The sequence below is a fragment of the Rhinoraja longicauda genome, chromosome 2, assembly GCF_053455715.1.
Source record: "Rhinoraja longicauda isolate Sanriku21f chromosome 2, sRhiLon1.1, whole genome shotgun sequence".
In the NCBI taxonomy this organism is placed as follows: Eukaryota; Metazoa; Chordata; class Chondrichthyes; order Rajiformes; family Arhynchobatidae; genus Rhinoraja; species Rhinoraja longicauda.
Genome location: NC_135954.1, coordinates 107,617,943 through 107,639,000, shown reverse-complemented (window position 1 = coordinate 107,639,000; position 21,058 = coordinate 107,617,943). Strand labels below are relative to the sequence as shown.

The 21,058-nt window shown below is 39.7% G+C and overlaps 2 protein-coding genes across 6 annotated transcripts in view; both read right to left on the bottom strand.

Moving 5' to 3' along the window:
* The window catches only part of LOC144608130 (enhancer of polycomb homolog 1-like), a 174,988-nt gene that overhangs the window by 3,901 nt on the left and 150,029 nt on the right, over positions 1-21,058 (bottom strand). For 3 of the 5 annotated variants that reach the window (XM_078425538.1, XM_078425514.1, XM_078425547.1), the window contains 3 exons: positions 5,588-5,706; positions 4,555-4,690; positions 2,754-3,123 (listed from right to left, as the gene is read on the bottom strand). In XM_078425538.1, the coding sequence (XP_078281664.1) occupies positions 2,754-3,123; positions 4,555-4,690; positions 5,588-5,706 (625 nt within the window). Of the gene's footprint in view, positions 1-763; positions 958-2,753; positions 3,124-4,554; positions 4,691-5,587; positions 5,707-21,058 lie in introns of those variants that run through there. The other 2 variants (XR_013549169.1, XM_078425524.1) reach the window with 2 other exon arrangements.
* LOC144608118 (kinesin-1 heavy chain) overlaps positions 1-21,058 on the bottom strand; it is a 331,882-nt gene that overhangs the window by 264,914 nt on the left and 45,910 nt on the right. The gene's annotated exons all lie outside the window — the stretch shown is intronic.

The window sequence follows — 21,058 nt, the reverse complement described above, 5'->3', positions numbered from 1 at the left end:
GAGGAGGCCATTCGGCCCTTCAAGCCAGCACCACCATTCAATGTGATCATGGCTGATCATTCTCAATCACTACCCCGTTCCTGCCTTCTCCCCATACCCCGACTCCACTATCCTTAAGAGCTCCTATGGCATTTCCTATGCTACTTCCTGCTCATAGCATTTCCTATGCTACTTATTTGTTATATTCTTTATTAATGAAGGAATCCAAGAAAGCATACACAGAGTGGAGACAATTGTTCTTTCTAAGTAGCCTCTGGGAGAAATTTTGATTGTGTTCTACTTTGGATACAGCAAATATCAATTTTTTTTTCAAATTTAGATAAAAGGATGCATGTTTGAAAAACTTATTGCTAACCACATGATATATACATTAAAAAAATAGGTTTTCATTGATATTGATATTTTATTTAAGAACTACCCTGTTTTGTCCTGAAGCAATACAAGACTAAAATAGTATTTTTATTTTTATAATCATCTGCACAAGAGGTAGGAACATTGATGGCAACTAGAACCACGCATAAAGATTGTTTCTTTACTATCATTATTTAATACTAAAATAGAAAATAAGACTTACTGAACCATTGTCTTCAAAATTCCAAAAAGAGCTACAAATTTAAATGGACTTTCATGTCAAAATATATTTCTGAAGCTATGATAATCGTAAAGATTTAAAAGTGTAAATAAACTTTTCCTTCTGAAAAGGGGAAATGATCCAACTGCTCACTTAAAAAAAATATTAAAAAAACAAAAACACTTTACTTGCCTCCCAACCTCCTGCTCCTACCCTTAAAGTTTCCCGATGTGCTGTAGTAAAGTCTCCATTTATGACTCCTATTTCACCTTCTGGGTGGCAACATCACGTCTCTATGGCGCTATGAATTGCAGAGCCAATGACGTGTTTATGGAGAGACACTTCCTGCAGGTGTGATGTTTAAAGCGTGAGTCATCATCAGTACCCTTCATAGAAAAATTAAAACCATTAAAGAATTATGACCAATATTAATATTTTCAGAACCAGAGTGGGAATAAGTTTTTAATTCTCTTGAATGGGGAGTCTTGGTGGCAATATACTTTTGGGCCCAATAGCTTCCTAAACCATACTTTTCATGTGCACACTGACCTTTGCCATTGTGGAAAAAAAGGTACTGATTAAGAGTCATGTCATTACAACTGACAGTTGGAGCTCTTTATCATTCTATAAACCTGATTCAATTTCCACACAAAAATAAGCTATGCAAAAATGTTTTGGGAATGGCAGAAGAGGAGGGAAAATACTCCTGAGAATGTATTTTTTGCATGATTACAAATACTCCGAATACTAAGTCATGTCATGTTATTTACTGCAAATAGTGCTTTGAAAGGGACATAAGAAAGATGATGCAATAAGCAAATTACATTCCTTCCTGTAGAGGATAAACTATTTGCACAAGTACAACTTCCAAAGACAACAAACATAATTTCCTACAAGCATAATATTTAAACAAGCTACATCAAGGTGTACCAAACAGATGCAGCTTTCTTGGTTTGAAGTATTGAATTGCTTTATTGCTGCTCTGTCTTATTCATTTGTCTTGAGTTACCAAATTAATAAAGTCAGATAAATTACTCTATAGTTGTCTTTCAGATAATCTGGAGATATCTCATTGCTACAAATAAAGATTATCGTGGGTAACTCAAAAGAGGCTTTACATATGAACTTGTCTTATTTCCCATTCTAATCAGATACGACTAAAACCATGGACTTGTCCAAATATTTTCTATGGACATTTTGCCATTCACGCCTTTTTAACCAATTTAACAAATTAATGTTCATTTTAAACAATGACTTTTGGCTTTTGAAATGTTATACATTACGATACTGATTTTGAAACTCTGATGTAGGCATTACAATGGAAATGTTTCCAACAATAGAAACGAGGACCAGGGGACATAGGTTCAAGGTGAAGGGGAAAAGATTTAATAGGGATCCAAGGAGTAACCTTTTCACACAAATGGTAGTGGGTGTATGGAACAAACTCCCAGAGGAGGTAGTTGAGGCTGGAATTACCCATTGTTTAAGAAACAGTTAGACAGGTACATGGATAGGACAGGTTTGGAGGAATATGGACCAAGTGCAGGCAAGTGGGACTCGTGTAGCTGGGACATTGTTGGCCAGTGTGGGCGAGTTGGGCCGAAGGGCCTGTTTCCACACTGTTTCACTCTATGACTCTATTATTTGGCCCCCAGATCAATTTCTGTGGCGGGTACAGTTTTTGTGGTCTAAAACTGCTGCAAGTGGGTGACAGGCTGAAAGTGTAACAACAGAAATCCTCCAAGAGGTAAAATACCAGGAAAATGTTTTTAAAAACTTCAATTCAAGAAAGGGTTGCATTACTGGTAATTACTTCAAGGAAAAATGGGGAAAATTGAACATTTATAAATATCAAGGAATTACTGTAATTGAAGATTCTTAGACTTTCACATCTTTAATAAACCCCTTTGGTTTCATACCCCAAATCTTCTCCCCATGCTATAAGATTTGGGCATAAATCCATTCATTAGTCAGAGACTGCTTGAATGAATAAAGTAATCTTCCAAACAATCTATCTTTACTACAGCACACAAGGAAACGAGCTGCAAGAACAATACTTTGAGCCAACGTAAACCAAATAAGGAATGTAAAATGCCACAATTAATTTGAAAAAAAAAGTTAAGGTAGTCAACGGAACTGGCATTTTCTCTATAATACAAAACAATTTGAGAACGGAGTTTACCTTGGTACTCCGTCCATGGAGGTGGAGCCTGCAACCTTGGGCACCTGACAATTTGCTGCTGAAGCCAGCTTTAAGGCAGCTGTTGGAACAGTATTTAAAGTCCGTGGTATATGTCGAGCATTCAGACTGGTGACAGAATTGACAGCAGATACTGAGCTGGGTACACCGATACGAAGGCTGTTGCCAAGCAAAACCTGAGGACTTGAGTTCGTAGTATTTCCGTGGTGACTCAGTGCTGTGTGCGATGTCGTTGTCTGTGTGTTGCTGCAGGATGGCAGTAAGGCTGAACCTGCTGATGATGATGATGATTGACTGGTTTGTACAAGTGCCGTTGGCATGGTACTAGTGAGGTGTAAGCCCTTGTACGATCCTGTGGAAGTTAAAACAAAAAATAGAATTAGAACACTTGATTGAGTCAGACAAGAAACAACTAAAATAACTACTAATAAAAAGTTAAATTAATGTCATATGTTGAAGTCTGTTTGCATTTGTTAAGGCATCATGGCCCACAAGTTCATATTTCATTGCACACTAAAGGCACTAATGCCACAGAAAGTAAGAAAATAGATGCAAATGACATGACAATGACCCATTCACATTTTTTATGTTGTTATATTTCAGCATTGATAATGCTCGGAAAGGTTTAAAAATTAAGCTGCTCTCAGAGTAAAGATGTTCATATTCTTAGAGAATTTATCAATAATTATCTCCAATATTTTCCCAGGCGGATAAAATATCATCCACATTTTTAGAGCAGGTCACAACTACAAAGCATCTTTTCAATATAATGATCAAATTCTGTCTGAAGGGTCTCGATCCAAAAAGTCACCTATCCATATTCTCCAGATAGGCTGCCTGACCCACTGAGTTATTCCTGCACATTGTCTCTTTTTATAAAATAGCAACTGCAATTCCTGTATCTCAACTTCAGGTTACCCGTTTACTTATTTCAATCAAGATCAGTTCCAATCTTTAAATGGAAATTTTGCTTCCCAAGTTCAATTAACCCTACACAATTATATTGCATTTCATTTTATATGTCCTTCTGATCTCTCATTTTAAATGAGCTGTCTACACTCAGAATGGAAAACTAATTTAAATACTATTTAGGTTTTACATAATGTATACCATCACCGAAACAAAAGTATGCTGTTCTTAAGGGTAACTTAGAAATCATTAAAAATCTGCATTAGACCAGAAAGCAATTTTATCTTTACAATTGACATAATTTGCTTCAGTAGGTATGAATGACATCGGCATTTAAACATGCCATTAGCTGGCTGTAAATAAAAGCTGTTAAGAGTAGTTATGATAAAAATGGGCAAGATTCAATTGTGATATGTTCAGTTCATATTCAAAGAGCAAATACATTAATGAGCCTGCTGGTCAAGCCCTTGTTTTTAACCCATTCAAATGCAAAGTCAGTGGCAGTACATGACAATTTCGAAAACAATGTTTTGAGGTATTTAATTACACATCTGCCTTTAGCATGAAGCCATTTACCATTTATGTATAAATAAATGAATGAAGAATTAATCTCTATTATTTTGACAGCAATGAACAATGTATTTGTTTTCGTATTTTGAGTGCTGCATAAATGGCAAGTAATTGCATTTCCAATAAAAAAAAACTGCACAATGCAGCATAAAGTGCAGGGTGAGGATAGCTTCCAAATTCCTGACAATTTAGTTTCAACATTCTGCTTTTCAGTTCTGAAACATATTGCACTTGCACCTATTAAAAAAAAATCACATTATCATTACCCCCCCAAAACATTTAATTTTGTGAAAATTAAACATACCTGAGGCTTGAAGGACACCATTGATTCCAAGCACCACTTCCTCCTTTGCCTTGTATGCCATCAATTGCTCTGATGTCATTAAAGCTGAGGCTGCAAATTGTGCACTGACTGAATCCAATGTTTTTGAAACAGAACCCTGCCGTAAATGGAGAACAAATTATACAACCAGGAATATTCTTGTGGACAACCAAAATGGAATTACATTTTAATAGAAAATCATTTATAGTTCTAAAAATATTTCTATCTGTCTTCTATTAAATTTATGAAGGACTGAGTCATTATAATCACATAAAAAGAACAATTTAACATTCAAAGCTCTTGCAAACGACAGCAGGATGTTGTAGGATAGCCCCTGCTGCAATGAACAAATAAACATTTTCCATTAATGCCACAAGCACTGTTTCATAAGTTTTGGATGATTTCTGGCTCATAATCAGAAATTAGCTGTCATACCTGTACATGATCATGCACAGAATATTCTAAAATATTAATATATGCCCCATCACTATCAACTACATGATAACTTAGGACCTGTCAAAACAGTTTCATCAGTAACCAAGTATAAAGTGACCACAATCCTAATCTTGAAAATATACAACTTCTTTAAACTTGCTGCAAAACGATTTTAAAGATTATACAATATTAGATACGATTCCTTCAAATATCACTCAAACCCCATGAAGCTCATATTTGGATATCTTTATCTTTGCTAATTTGTCTCAAAAGATATCGTTTTTCTATATAAAGATATTAAACCCAATCATGTGTAGGAAGGAACTGCAGATGCTGGTTAAAACCGAAGATGGACATAAAAAGCTAGAGTAACTCAGATGGAGCTGAGTTTTGTCCCGCTGAGTTAAAAAACCCAACTTTTGACCCACTGCGTTAAACACAATCATTTTTGTTTGGTATGTGAAGATGAGATTTTGAATACAAGATTATAATTCTAAGTTAATTTTTAAAAATAAGAACAATTCTTCATCTGCAAGTTACACTGCGTTTAAAGTAACGTATTTAACTGAACAGAACTTACCTGTGAAGAATTGGAGCCTGAATTACTATGTGCTAGCTGCTGCTGAATCTGTGCAAGTTGTTGTTTCTGCATCAGTACTAGTTGCTGCTGATGTTGCTGGTATTGTTCTGCTGTAAATGCTGAACACAAATCAATTTATTAAGGCAACTTTGATACAAAAGTAAAACTGACGCAAGTAGCATCTATCATTTTCAGAATTTGGATTAATAAACATAACAGGACCAGAATCAGCACTCTTCATATTAGAAATATTGATTTGATATGTTCACCGACAACTTTTTCCAATGTGTCATGATGTCACACCTTTAAATAAGATTGATTTATCACAAATGAGTCATCTCAATACATTAAGTTGGATTTTATTAATTCATCTGATCAATTATGAAATGGAAATTTCAAAATTCAGGAGAGTAGGGGGAGAAAAGAGCACCAAGGCAAAAGCCATATATACACACACAAAGACACCCTATTAAAAACCTGCTGACGAGAATGACAATCAGATTAATCTTCATACTCCCAAATATGTGTAGACATTGGGGACACATAGAATCCTATAATTATTTGCCCACATCAAGTCATCAGCTTATAGTTAAGATTTTATAGGAACGCAAGAAAAAGTAGATCATATGGCTCTTTGCACTTGGCTGATCTACCTTGGTGTACTTTCTCCATATCCTATGGTTGCCTTAATGCTCACAAAATCTATCGATTTGTTTTGAATGAACAAAATGACAGGATTTTCATAGCCAGTGTAAAGAATTTCAAAGATTCACCAACAAAATAAATTTCATTTATTCTCACTAAGCCTTCCCTTTTTCTAAAAATGTGCCCTCTATTTTTCTTTGAGAAGTTATTACTACACCCTTAATTATAGATCCCAGCATTTTCCACAGCCTAGCTATAAGCTAACTGATGGATTGCTCCTTTCTCTCCTTCCTTAAAGGTGGGCTCATATTTGCTACCCTCTAATCCAAAGAACAATCCCAGAACCTACAAAATCTTGGAAGTTGATAACCAGAAGATCCACTATCTCTAAAGGAACCATCTTCAAAATTCTGAGGTAGATTAGAGTTCCTCGGATTGATCTGTTTATAAGATCATCAATTTATCTAGCACTATTTTTATGTTCAAATTGTTAGAATTTGTATAAATACTTGTGCATCACAAAGGAGTAGCTGTAATTGGGGCGGGGCAGGTGGAGAAATATTAAGTCAGCTAGGATTTTGCTGTCCAGATTTGGTTTATGGAGTTCTGAGAAGATAACTGTTTCATAAGATTTGCATTTCAAGTCATCAGATTATGACTTCTGTTTTGCACATCACTAACGACTGATTAGAATGCGAGGACCAATATTACTTTCCAACCAACCAAACAATAAGATGTTCTTAGATGTTCATTTAAATTAAGACCTCAGAAAATTCCCATTACTGCCAACTTAGTAAGAGTGCAACAAACCAAATCTGGTCCCATCCTGACGCTCAACACTGATGCAACTGAGTTGTGCTGAAGAAGGGTCTCGACCCAAAACGTCACCCATTTCTTCTCTCCCGAGATGCTGCCTGACCTGCTGAGTTACTCCAGCATTTTTTGAATAAATCGATTTGTACCAGCATCTGCAGTTATTTTCTTATACTATGTGCTCAGTCTCCTGCTCTACTCAAGACTGTGGCCCAATGCAGCGCCAAATTGATCTTTAAGTTCGCCGATTATACCAATGCTGTCAGCCAGATCAACAAACAATGGTAAGAGTACAGAAAAGAGATTGAGAAACTCGTATTTGAATAACAACGCAGCCCCTAATGTCAGTAAGATAAAAGAATTGGCTGTTGACTTTAAAAGAATTGGCTGTTGACTTCAGGAAGCAGGGAGATGGGTGAACACAACAACCCTGTTCTCATCAGCAGAACTGACGTAGAGATGGTCAACAGTATCATTTCTTAGGCATCCACAACACCGGCAATCTAAACCAGTTCCTTCACACTGATGCAGTGATCAAGAAAGTATATCAGCATATTTTCTATTACCATGTATATAGTTTACTTTGAACTTCATGCAAATAGGGAATGTCATTGCACCTTTTGTACATGACAAACCAATTCGAATTTCAGTGCATGCCTTGCTAACCCTCATTTTAACTACTGTAAAGTTATTGAAAATCCTGCATTGTTCTAACTTCCAAATAAGCAATACCTTAATTTATTTTACCCTCCCCAATTTCTCTGCAGCCTTGCCCCATCGCTGAGATTCCCCAGCCCTACAATTCACTGAGATTGCATCCAAAACCCAACAGTTCTTGATTCCGAGCACTTTGATGTAACAGGTTCAGCCATGGCAGTCTTGTTTTCAACTGCCAAATCCTTAATTACATTTCACCCACAAGATGAAAACATGCCCATATTTCTATTACTATGACCTTTTGATCATCCTTGTTTAAAACGTGTTTTAAAAAAAACCGCTTTTGATTTACTTTTCTTCTTCAAAATGCTCTGCAAAATCTACTTGCTTGACCACACAATTGCCCCTGCATCATCTTATGCAGCCCAGAGCCAGTTTTTTAGTCTGATGAATCTTTTCAGGTGTATTGCTACATTAAAGCTGCCCCATAAAAAAACTCATTATTGTAGTTCCTCTGTGCAATTAAACATTCCAGGCTTCGGAGACAGTTGGACATAATTTGTCACAGTAGATGGTTAATCTCACTGGTTGGGGCATAGAATACAAGCAATGGGCTGAAATATTGCAACTTTAAACAACAGTGGATCGGCCACACTTGGAATATTGTGTACAGTCCTGGTCGCCACACTATAGGAAGGATGTGATTAAACATGAGGGTGCAGAGGTGATTCACTGGGATGTTGTTGCCTGGATTGGAGAACTTTAACCGGCATTATCCAGGTTACTTCAAGATACGCAATCGGACTACAAATGATTGGAGATTGGAAGGGGTTGGTGTTAGGAGCTTTGCATTTTGTGATATATATTAACTTGGATGTGATCGAAAGTGGTATGATTAGTAAGCCTGCAGATGATATGAAAATTAGTGGTACTGTGGATAGCAAGGAAATCTATTTACGGCTGTATGTAGATCCATTGAGAGAGTTGGATGGAGCATTGGCAGTCCTAGTTGCCACACTATCGGAAGGATCTGATTGCACTGGAGAGGGTGCAGAGAAGATTCACTGGGAGTTGTCATGTTTGGAGGACTCTAATTATGGGGGATGGGGAGAAAGGAAGAAGGTGAGGAATTGGCAGGTGAGACTCATTTATTTTTGGTGAAGGAAACCGAGGGCTGATAAAGAAGCAGAAAAATATGAGAGGCATAGATAGGCATCTTTGCCCCAAGGTAGTAATATAAAAAGGGTATGATTTTAAGGTGAGATGGAGTTTTAAAGAAGACCTTGAATGTGCTGCCAGAGGAGATTGAAGATTTGGATACAATTACCACATTTAAAAGATATTTAAACAGGAACATAAAACAGACAAGTCATAGCAGGATATGTCCCTAATGTGGACAAATGGGAATACTGTAGATGGGTGAAAATGTCAGCATGGATGTGGTGGGGTAAAAGGGCGATGTTGTACGAGTCTACGGTTGGATAAAGTAATATGCTAAATATATAATTACCATTTCACACATCAACACTTATGCTAAATGTTTGTACTGAAGTCATTTGTAATTACCACTTCTTTTGACAAGTGCAGGTTCTAAACTGAAGTCATAAACCTGGCATTCAACATGTGTCATAGCTTCTTGAATTATGTAACATCATTTACCGTATGTGCATGCAAAGTTGGAAGCTGAAATACTCCAACATAAAACCATGAACCTCAGCCTTGCCACTACTTATCAGAGATGATCCAGATAAGATGGGTTAACCCCATATGTGCCTGATAAATAATGTGTGCATTGTACATGTGGAAATAAGACAATTTTTTTTGGTACACACATTTTATCTGTGGTTGAAAATAAAATTGGGATTTTTTGTTCACTCTGAATGAACTAATTTGACAGAGTGCACAGCCTTGGCTAGCTTTGGGAAGCAGATCTCAAAGACACACGACTGGGTTGAGGCCAAGTCAACCGAGATGACTCCCGGCATTGAAGCCAAACACGCCACCCTAGCCGAATACAAGCAGTCAGCCAACGAGAAGAACCTGCAGATCCTCAGGGCTGCCAGGAGCAAGGCTCAGCAGATTGCCAGGCGTTACGCCAATGAGTGCTGGGCACAGCTTAGTGAGGACATCCAGACGGCCGCCATAACAGGGAACATCAGGGGAATGTACGATGGCATTAAGAAGGCACTAGGACCAGTCCAGAGCAAGACAGCCCCCCTCAAATCCTCCACTGGGGAAGTAATCACAGACAAATGCCGTCAGATGGAGAGATGGGTGGAACACTACTCCAACCTCTACTCGAGAGAGAACACCATGTCCCCCTCAGCCCTTGATGCCATCGAGTGCCTGCCGACCATGGATGAGTTAGATGGAGAGTCGACGGTAGAAGAGCTCGGCAAGGCCATTGACAGCCTGGCCTCAGGCAAGGCCCCAGGCAGCGACGGGATTCCCCCTGACCTGATCAAGCATTGCAAGACCACCTTACTGCTTCCTCTGCATGAAGTCCTCTCCCAATGCTGACAAGGAGCTGTACCGCAGGACATGAGGGATGCCACGATCATTACCCTCTACAAGAACAAGGGCGAGAGAAGCGACTGCAACAACTACAGAGGCATCTCCCTCCTCAACATCGTCGTCAAGGTCTTTGCTCGGATCATCTTGATCCGCCTGCAGAAGCTGGCAGAACGTGTCTACCCAAAGTCACAGTGTGGTTTCTGAGCTGAAAGATCAACTGTAGACATGGTCTTCTCCCTTCGCCAGCTCCAGGAGAAGTGCAGAGAACAGCAGCTGCCCCTGTATATTGCTTTCATTGACCTCACCAAGGTTTTCAACTTCGTCAGCAGAGATGGCCTATTCAAGGCTCTCCCAAAGATCGGCTGCCCACCAAAACTGCAGAGCATGATAGGTAGTTGAGGCCAGTTCAATGGCTATATTTAAGAGGGAGTTAGATGTGGCCCTTGTGGCTAAAGGGATCAGGGGGTATGGAGAGAAGGCAGGTACGGGATACTGAGTTGGATGATCAGCCATGATCATACTGAATGGCGGTGCAGGCTCGAAGGGCCGAATGGCCTACTCCTGCACCTATTTTCTATGTTTCTATATTTCTATGAATCCTTCCACATCAACACGAAGGGGACAGTGCAGTTCAATGGCAGTTTCTCGGAGCCCTTCGACATCCGCAGTAGCGTCAAACAAGGCTGCGTCCTCGCTCCCACTCTCTTTGGGATTTTCTTCGCTCTGCTCCTGAAACATGCCTTCGGCACCGCAACAGAGAGGATCTACCTGCGTACTAGATCAGACTGCAGGCTCTTCAACCTCACCCGCCTCCGAGCCAAGACAAAGATATGTGAAGCTCTCATCAGAGACATGTTGTTCGCCGATGACGCAGCAGTTGTGTCCCACACCCAGCAGGAACTACAGTCACTGATGGACTGCTTCTATCGGGCTTGCAAGGTCTTCGGGCTGACCAGTAGCCTGAAGAAGACGAACGTCCTGAGGCAGGATACAGAGGCACCGCCTGTCATCACCATCGACGACTACGAACTCGATGCCGTACCTTGGCTCCACCATCACTGACAACCTCTCCTTGGACACAGAGATTGACAAGAGGATCGGGAAGGCAGCTACAACTCTCGCTCGCCTCACAACTCGAATGTGGACCAACCCAAAGCTGACAGTGAAGACAAAGATAGCAGTCTACACCGCCTGTGTCAACAGCACGATGCTGTACGGCAGTGAGGCATGGACTACATATGCCAGACTGGAGAGAAGACTCAACACCTTCCACCTTAGAAGCATCCACCGTGTCCTGGGTATATCCTGGCAAGACAGAGTATTCAACGTCGAGATTCTGTCTCACGCTGGCCTTCCGGGTATGTACACTGTACTCAGGCAGCGCAGGTTGCGTTGGCTGGGCCATGTCCACCACATGGAGGATGGCTGTATTCCAAAAGACATCCTCTATGGAGAGCTAACATCTGGGAGGAGAGCCATCGGCCGCCCCCAGCTACGTTACAAGGATGTCTGCAAGAGAGATTTGAAGGCGCTTGACATCGATGTGGAGTCTTGGGCGAGCCTTGCAGCTGACCGTACAAGGTGGAGAGGTACCCTGAACCAACATCTCAAAACAGGGAAGAGAAACTGATCAACGCAGCGGCAGACAAGCGGGCACGCAGAAAGAAGCGCAGCAACTTCAACAGACCAGAGACCTCACAAAATGTGATCTTTGCGACAGAGACTGTCACTCCCGCATTGGTCTCTTTAGCCACAAGTGACGCTGCTATAGCCGAGGTGTGGAGCAAGCAGCCAACTAGGATGCATCACCCATGAACGAGGGGAGGCTAAGAAGACTGACATTTCTAGAGAGGATGGGAGTACAAGAACTTTATTATAAGGATAAAGCAGAAAAGCAATAAAAGGTTGAATTTAAAAATATATACTATTATGTTAACAAATTCTCCCCAATAACTGCAAAGGGCTAAATACTCAACAATTCAGACACCAAACATGAAAAAAAAGACTAATCGTAGGTCTAGATGACCTCTGAACAATGGAATAGGAGGTTCTTTCACTACAGATGCCACCTGCCTTGTGGAGCATTTTTACCAGTTTCTTTTTAAGAATGCGCAGGTTCATTCATCAATAAATTCATCGCACCCCCCACCCTGTAATGACAGAAATCTCAACTTTTGACTTTCCTCATTCACAAACTAAATTTTAAATAAGAACATTTGTTCGTTATTAATGGACAGCATAATTCCGACAGAATGGAGCTCTTTGATGCTGTGACAAGTGTAACTGCAATTTCATGTGCTTTAACTATATGGATATCATCATTGTGTATTTTTATGCATGTCTCTATTCTGACAGCCAAATGGCAAGTACCATGAGTGATTCAACCCAAATTCAACCCATTGCTTCAGGGTCCATAATGCAATTGCAACGTCAATTTACCTTGAGGCATGTTCACCACATATAGAACACAGGTCACAATTTACCCAAGCTCTAATTTTTCCTCGGTTTTACAAAAACAACTAAATAAGCTCTGCTCAAACTTTAGGGCTGATGCTTAAGCTCTTTAGGGCTGATGTATAATTATTAATTATTAATTAGTGCTGAATGAACTTTGGAAAACTGGAATAGATCCCAAAGCTGCAACTCTAGTGCAATGTCAAACTCCATGCAAAAGGTTAGAATGGATTTATTTTTTCAACTCCCTAACACTTAATATGTGGAGATGTGTAAGTGTTGAGAGTGGGACTTTTGCTATCCAGAGAAAATCTTAGAAAGTTCTTAGAATTCCATCCTATCTGGTCTCAGACCAGAGGTCATTGCCTCAGAATTAAAGGGCATTCCTTTAGGAAGGAGATGAGGAGGATTTTCTTTAGTCAGAGGGTGGTGGTGAACCTGAGGAATTAATTGCCACAGTAGGCTGTGGACGCCGTCAATGGATATTTTTAAAGCATAAATAGGATTCTTCATTAGTACGGGTGTCAGGGGTTACGGGGAGAAGGCAGGAGAATGAGGTTAGGAGGGAAAGAAAGATCAGCCATGATTGAATGACAAAGTAGACTTGATGGGTTGAATGGCCTAATTCTGTTCCTATCACTGATGAATTAATGAAAATAGTTAAAATATTATTGCAAGGAACACTTTTATTAACCAGATGAAATCTAGATTTAAAAAGTCAGATCTTCCAACAGCACGAGTAGCTCAAGAAGCGAACAACAAAATATTTATCAAATAATCATGTGGGTCATTAGAATTTTTTGATGCAGTAAATTTTCAGGTATTTAATTATGGTATATTTGCTGGTATCTTGATTAGATTGCTTGAAATGGCAATAAAATTGTTTATATTTAGTTATCTCAATACTGGGATCAAATTGTTACTTAAAAGACAAAAAGGTTTCAATAAAGATAACAGTATTATTCGTGAAAACAATGTCTGAGATAAGCTTTTGGCGCAACCTATGTTCAAGCAGCTTTGTCAATTTGAACCATCATCTGCATCGTTCAAAAATATTATAGACCATATTGCCTTTTACTTCTAGAAAAAGCAAAAGAATTTGAGGTGATTGGCAAGTTCTAAATTCAATAAAATACTTCATGTGTTTCAGATGTGCGAATTAAATGAAGAACAGAATTCTATAATTTGTTTTAATACTGGCCATTCGGCTACAATTGGGGGGCGGGGGAGAAGGGAGCTGAATGAGGCAAATATTCAGAATGAAGTTAGAAGAAAGGAAGACAATTGCCTAGAGTAATGATGGAGTAAGAGAAAGGGGAAACAGGAAGAATAGCAATGAAATAGTAGCAAGGGCAGGGAGAAAGAGATAAATTAATGGCACAGTATTGGCAATGTTTATTCTGGATTTAAGGATTACACGCAATTATGACAATATCGGCGGACAGATCTAGTACACCACTTAACTAAAAGTATTATGTAATGCTGATTTTAAAAATAAAGAATATAACAAACATGTGCTCCTGTTAAAGTTCGTTCACCTCTGCTTTATTATTCAATAGGTTGTGGCTGATCAGAGGTTGTCAGTTCCACGTAACTTGGGTTTTTGAAACTCTCGACTTCCACACTGACTAAAAAGTCTATTTTGCCTTTAAAATATTCAGCCTCTCTGTAGTGAAAAATTCTAAAAACTAATAAAACTCAAAAGCATTTGCCATCTCTCTAAAATTCAATCCAATCAAACGTGAAAAAAAGATGAAAACAGTCACGGAGACAGTAAAACTAACTCACTGTTGCAAAATTTTACACGGTCCAACATCCTTCAAGGAAATTTGCATCTACTTCATATGCATCTGCAGCAAGCCAGAGTTTAATGGATATTTTTTGCTGCCCAATTTATTACCCACATCTTATGATTAATTGAAAAAATCCCCTTACGACTTGGTTATTAACACTGTAGGAACAATATCACAATAATGCAGCATTTACTGAACCGACAGGCTATATTTGCATTGTCCACATTTATCTTGGCCATTCAGTAATATCAGCTAAATGGCATTGCGTATTTCTGCCAACTACAAAATCAGCAAAATACATATTAACAGGGACAAGCAATTTTTGGCCAGGTCAATTGCTGTTCTCACCTGCTTAACACACATGATTACCTATCATTAAGTTCTTATCCTCCTACCCCTTGTCTAAGTGACATTAATTGCATATTGAGCAACAAATGGTTTTCCTAACCAGATAACGGTGAGATAGCAAAAGAGCTACAGCTCTAAAATCAGTTGAGTCCAACAAATATTTGCTTACATTATGCAAGGAGGTGAGGGGATACCAACAAATCTACTAGTGCTCAAATTTTGTATTTCTGCATTTCCACTGGCCTGGTAATCTGACGGATAATCCAACTGTTGTACACATTCACAGCCAGGAAACAAAATGAATAATATTGACCAGAGTGGTGTAGACCCCCGATTTCAATGTCTGGGAGCATATATATTGTTGTTGATGATAGTATGAGGGTAGTCTTAGTCTACAGAATGATAGTGATAAACTGATAAATTAGCGAGGGCAATGGAAAATGAAACTAAATCCTGATCAGTGTAATGTGCTGCATTTTGGTGCGTGAAATAAGGGTAGGACATAGAGCCATACAACATGGAAACATGCACTTTGGCACAACTTATCCCAGGCAATGAAAATGATCCATCTAAGCTCATCTCACTTGCCTGCATTTAGCCCATTTCACTCTAACCTCCCCAAGCTTTTAAAAGACACTTGGGTGTACCTGCCCAAGTGTCTTTAGAATGCTGTTATAGTACCTGGCTCAACAATCTACCCTGGCACCCCTCCCCCCATGTGAAAATGTTGCCCCTTAAGTTCCTATTAAATCTTCCCCCTCTCATTTTAAAGCTATGTACAATTGTTCTTGATTCCCTGCCCTGTGTATTCACCCTATATATTCCCCTCATGATTTTATACGTTTCTAAGATCATCTCTCAGCTTCTTGGGCTCCAAGAATAAAGTCTTAGACTGCTCAACCTCTCCCTATAGCCCACAAGTCCTGGCAACATCCTCGTAAATCTTCTCTGCACAGCCTTCCTATAGCAGGGTGACCAAAACTGAACGCAATACCTCAAATGCAGCCTCACCGTTGTACAACTGGTGACATTACATCCCAACCTCTATACTCAATACCCTGACTGATGAAGGCAGATGCACCAAAGAGCCTTCTTTACCTCCCCATCTATCTGTGACACCACTTTCAGGTAACTACGTACCTGTACTGATCTACAACATGGCCCAATGCCCTATCTTTCATTGCGATGGTATTGCCCTGGTTTGACTCCTCAAATGCAACATCTTGCACTTATCTGCATTGAACTCATTAGTCATTCCTCAGTCCACTTGCCTAGCTGATCAAGATCCTGCTGTAATTTCTGATAACTATTTTCACTGTCTATATCACCACCTACTTTAAAGTCATCTGCAAACTAACTAATCAAGCCTCGTAAATTCTAATCCAAATTGTTGATATAAACCCCAAACAGCAACAGTCCAGCACCGATTCCTAAGGCATACCACAAGTCACAGGACTCGATACGAAAAACAACCTTCCACTGTACCCACTGCTTCTTACCATCAAGCCAATTCTCTATCCCAATTAGCTCGGTCTTTCTGGATCCCATGCAATCTAACCTTCCAGAGCAGCATACCATGCAGAACCTTAAAGACCTTGCTGAAGTCCTTACAGCATATGAGCCCAAATATCCTGAATGTGGTAGCACAAGTAGATGAGGTGGAGAAAAAGGCAGACAATATACTTATCTTTATTAATGTGGTGCAATGCAAAGGAGCAGCAGGTTTTGATACAACTTTTCAAAACATTGGCTTGGCCTCAGCAGAAATAGTGTGTGTAGTTCTGGTAGGCACAATTTAGGAGGAACATGACTGTACTGGAGAAGGTATAGAGAAGGTCACCATGATGTTAACTGGGATGCAGTGTTTAAGCTATAAAGAGACATTAGTTTGGAACAGACGTGGAACCTGACAGTGGAATAAAAATTTGAAAAGCATAGGATGGATAGTGAAAAAAATTCACCCCTCTTAAAGATGTCTTTAGCAAGGAAGAACAAGTTTAGGGCAGGGGGTAAAAAAAGGAACATGGAATTGTTTTGATCCAGAGGGTGGTTATAGTCTGGAAAATACTGCCTGAGTATGCCGTGGAGGCAGGTACTCTCACAACATTTAAGCATCTAAATGAACTTTTGAATCACCAAGACTTAGAAGGGTAAAGGACCAAGTGCCGGTAAATGGGATTAGCATAGGTCTGCACTTACTGGTTGGCATACACATGATGGGATGAAGGGCCTATTTCTACAGTGTCAGACTCTCCTGCAGAATGAGAGTTCAAGTGCAGGCAAGAGAGTGATCAAGAATGCTTTTAAGCATTATACCAGCCCTCTTGTATGGTGGCTACTTGCACACACATGTCTACTAAAAGCTATGCGATCCTTTTATGAATTTTCATTCAAATATAAATTTAATAGTCATTCACTTTCTGCATCCACTTACTTCCAATTTTACGATTAAATATCTGTTGATACACATTCTATATGAATTTATCACAGTTAAATTCAGCTAAAATAGACACAGCATGTCCATTTTTATATTTGTGACATAAATACACATGCATCTCTGGCTTGGAGAACAATTTCCAGAGTCAGATACCTTAAGGACATCTACCATACAACATGGAAACAGGCCTTTTGGCCCAACTCTCAACATCACCCAGGATTTAACTCCAAGCTTCTCCTACCCATTTACCTGTCTGAATGTCTTCTGAACCTTGCCATTACACCCAGCTCTACAGTTTCCTGACAACTTGTTCCATATACATACCACCCTACGTGTGAAGAAATTATCCCTCAGTTCTCTTAAAACTTTCCCCCGTCACCTTCAACCTATGCTCTCTAGTTCAGTGGTAGACTACTTTGGGGGAAATGACTGACTGTCCACAATATAAAATCACCCCTCATCATCCTACGCTTTCAGGGTAGCCTTATCCTATCCAGGTCCGCCTTACACTCCAAAGCTAGAGTCCAGGTAACATCCTAGTGAATCTTTTCTACACCCTTTTTAGCTTAATGATATTCTCCTTATGGAAGAACAGCACATGATACTTCAAATATGGTCTCATCCACGTTATAGAGTAAGAGCCCATTTTGACCATGGCGACCAAGTTGCCCAACCGAGTTGATCGCACTTGTATGTGCCTAGTCTGTATCCTCCCAACCTTTCCTATCAATGTACCTGTCTAAATGTCTTTTAAGTGTCACAATTATAACTGCCACCACCACTTCCTTCAGGCAGCTCGTCCCTTAAGCGCACCATGTGCTGTGTGAAAACATTGCACCTCAGATCCCTCCGAAATCGTTAGGGTGTCTTTTACATCTATAATATGACAAATCAATTCCTATCTTCAATAACCATGCCAATGAAATATGCCAAACACTTTCTTCATCTGTTCACCTGTATTGTCACGCTCAGGGAACTGTACATTATTAGTCTTGGGTCTCTCTGCTTTATACCACTCTCCAGGACCCTACCATTTACTGCATAACCACTGTTTTGGTTTGACTTCCTAAAATGCATCACCTCATACCTGTCACGTTAACTTCCATCTGCCATTCTTTGGTCACTTCCCTAACTGATGCAGATTATTTTGTAAACTTAGGTAAGTCATCCTCACTCTCCACTGCAATGCACAAAATGATTAAACCCAACTACACTGTCATCCAAATCGTTAACACACAAAACAGTGGACTAGTACAGATCTGAGCGACATAGTCACAGTCTTTCAATCAGATAAAGCAACCTTCTACTATCACCCTCCGATCCCTTCTAAGAAGCTAATTTTTCATCCAGATGGCTAGCCTACCCTGGATCCAATATGATTTTGAAAAGTAGAAAACGTTTTCCATGTACGAGAGCATTACTGACCAAAACAGCTTTTCTACGCAGTGTACAAGTGTTATTTTATGGAAGTTCAATTCGTTCAACCAATTTTTAGTTGGTAGAACGTTAAAATAACTTTATGAAGCAAGTTTCTAAAAAGAATGATAAATATCAATGTAAACTCTTTAAGATTTGAGTTAACGTTTATTGACAATTTAAAGGGAAACACTATTTTATTTTAGTTTGAGCTCTGGATCGTACTGCCAGAGGTGGTGGTGGAACCAGGTAAAATTACTGTGTTTAAGAAACATTTAGACAGACACTTGAATGTGCAAAACGTAGAGGACATGGTTCTGCTGTGAGCAAGAGGGATTTGTTCATATGGCAAAATCTTGGCATGGACAAGGTACAAATCTGCACAACTCTTACTCTATGAAATCTCATATTCCGCTTGGATAGCTTACAACTAAACTGTATGAACATTGAATTCTCCAATTGTAGGCAACCTCAAATTAACACCACCCCCCCCCCCCAAACCCTACTGCCATTCCCCCTCACTCCTTCCCCTCCCTTGTGCCCCACCACGTCTCCAACCTATTTCTCCCCTCCACATCCCCCCCCCTTTCTCCTCCTGCGCTACTTTCCTCCCCGGATTCACAATCCGTAACTCTACAAACTTGTCTCCCACGTTTGGTTCTGATCTCTGGCCTTTGTTCAACCACCTGCCTGTCAACCCCCTCCTCTCGCCTGCCAACCTATTAACTGCCACATTTTGTCCTATCTCTCCCCCCTTCCATCTTTCTTTGCCCCCCCCTACAATCAATCTGAAGAAGGACCTGAACTTAAAACATCGCCCATCCATGTTCTCCAGAGATGCTGCGTTACTCCAGCACTGTGTCTTTTTGCGTATTAATCAGCATCTGCAGTTCTTTCTTTCTATACTTCGATGCCTCTTTTCAATACTAAACCACAATTAGTCCTGCTGTAATTCACTTTGATAAAGCCATTGATGAGTTAGGGAACATTGTTAAGTTCATGTGGTAAAATTGGTAACAATGTGATTTCAATCGGGAACTATAGAATTACTTAAAAATTACCTTGAAAATTGGCAAGTAGTCAAAATGCTGCCCAGAGTAAAAAGTCTAGGCTAAAAGCTTTCCATGTAACCTCCTCACAGTAATCAGACATTGTTGCAAAACACAGGCTCGTTTCACTGCGGGTGGCCATTGAAGTTGACATCAATTTCATTAATTGAGACACGCAACTATATTCTCTTAAACAATGAAACATAAAGTATTTTAAACTAGCTATTAAAGAAATCTATGCATTTGATAATCCTGTGGGGAAAATAGCTTTGTATTGAGTGTCTGAAACACTCAAGCTTCTAATCCACTCCCCCACCCCACCCATTGAAATTTTAAAAAATAATTCAATTCTCTACAACACGAGATTTCTTAGGGACACAACTATAGTGCTATAGAATAAATGAATGCTTTACTGTCACGTGACAAGTCACAATGAAATAGTCACCGCATAAAGAGCGCTGACAAAGTTACAAAGTATCCTGCGCCAGGTCCTCCTTTATTCCTCCACCCCTTCACGATGGTTCCCCCTCGCTGACTACATCTTTGCCCCCCCCCACCCCACCGGATCTTCCTTTGTTCTTCTCACCCCCCCCCCCTCATGGCAGTCCGTCCCCCCATGCCAGGTCTTCCTTGGGGGGGGGTGCAGAACTGTATTGTAACATAACTAACGACCATTTCCTAAGCATTGGGAATCACTTGCCCATTCATAATTGATATACAATCCAGTTTCCCACTGCATCTTTCTGAAATATCCAGAACGCACCGTTATTCTATTGTACTATTTATTTGTTTCCTCTTCCTGGGTACCTCTTCAGAAATTCATGCACACTCTTTCCCGGAAGCCTGCCATGGCCTACTGATGTGGATACAGTTCATTAATCCTAACATTCCAAGATAAACTGCCCCTGCGACAAAGACAATTCTGAATGCACTGATTTTTCATAGATATATCTTTCCCTTGACATTTTAACCCACAGTACTTCAAGATCTATTTTCCTGAAATCCATTAATCATTTTTATTTTAATCAGCAAAACTATTAAAAATGTCCAAATATTACATTTCCCGCATTCCACATGGGACTTTATTATTGCCTCTCCACCAGTGGATTCCTTCCCCTGCTGCTCAATCTTATAAGCTGCTTCTGCATTACATACAACAATCCTACCAGTAACATTTCTTAAAAGCATAAAAACTGTCAGGTCTATTCATTTCCTTTTGGCGGATTATACAATGACAAGCTTCTCTTCCAGTCATATCCAGACACAACATCAAAGATATAAAACTAACTAGACTACAGCATGTACCATTTATACATTGAAACAACTGGGTTCAAGTGGTTTCAAA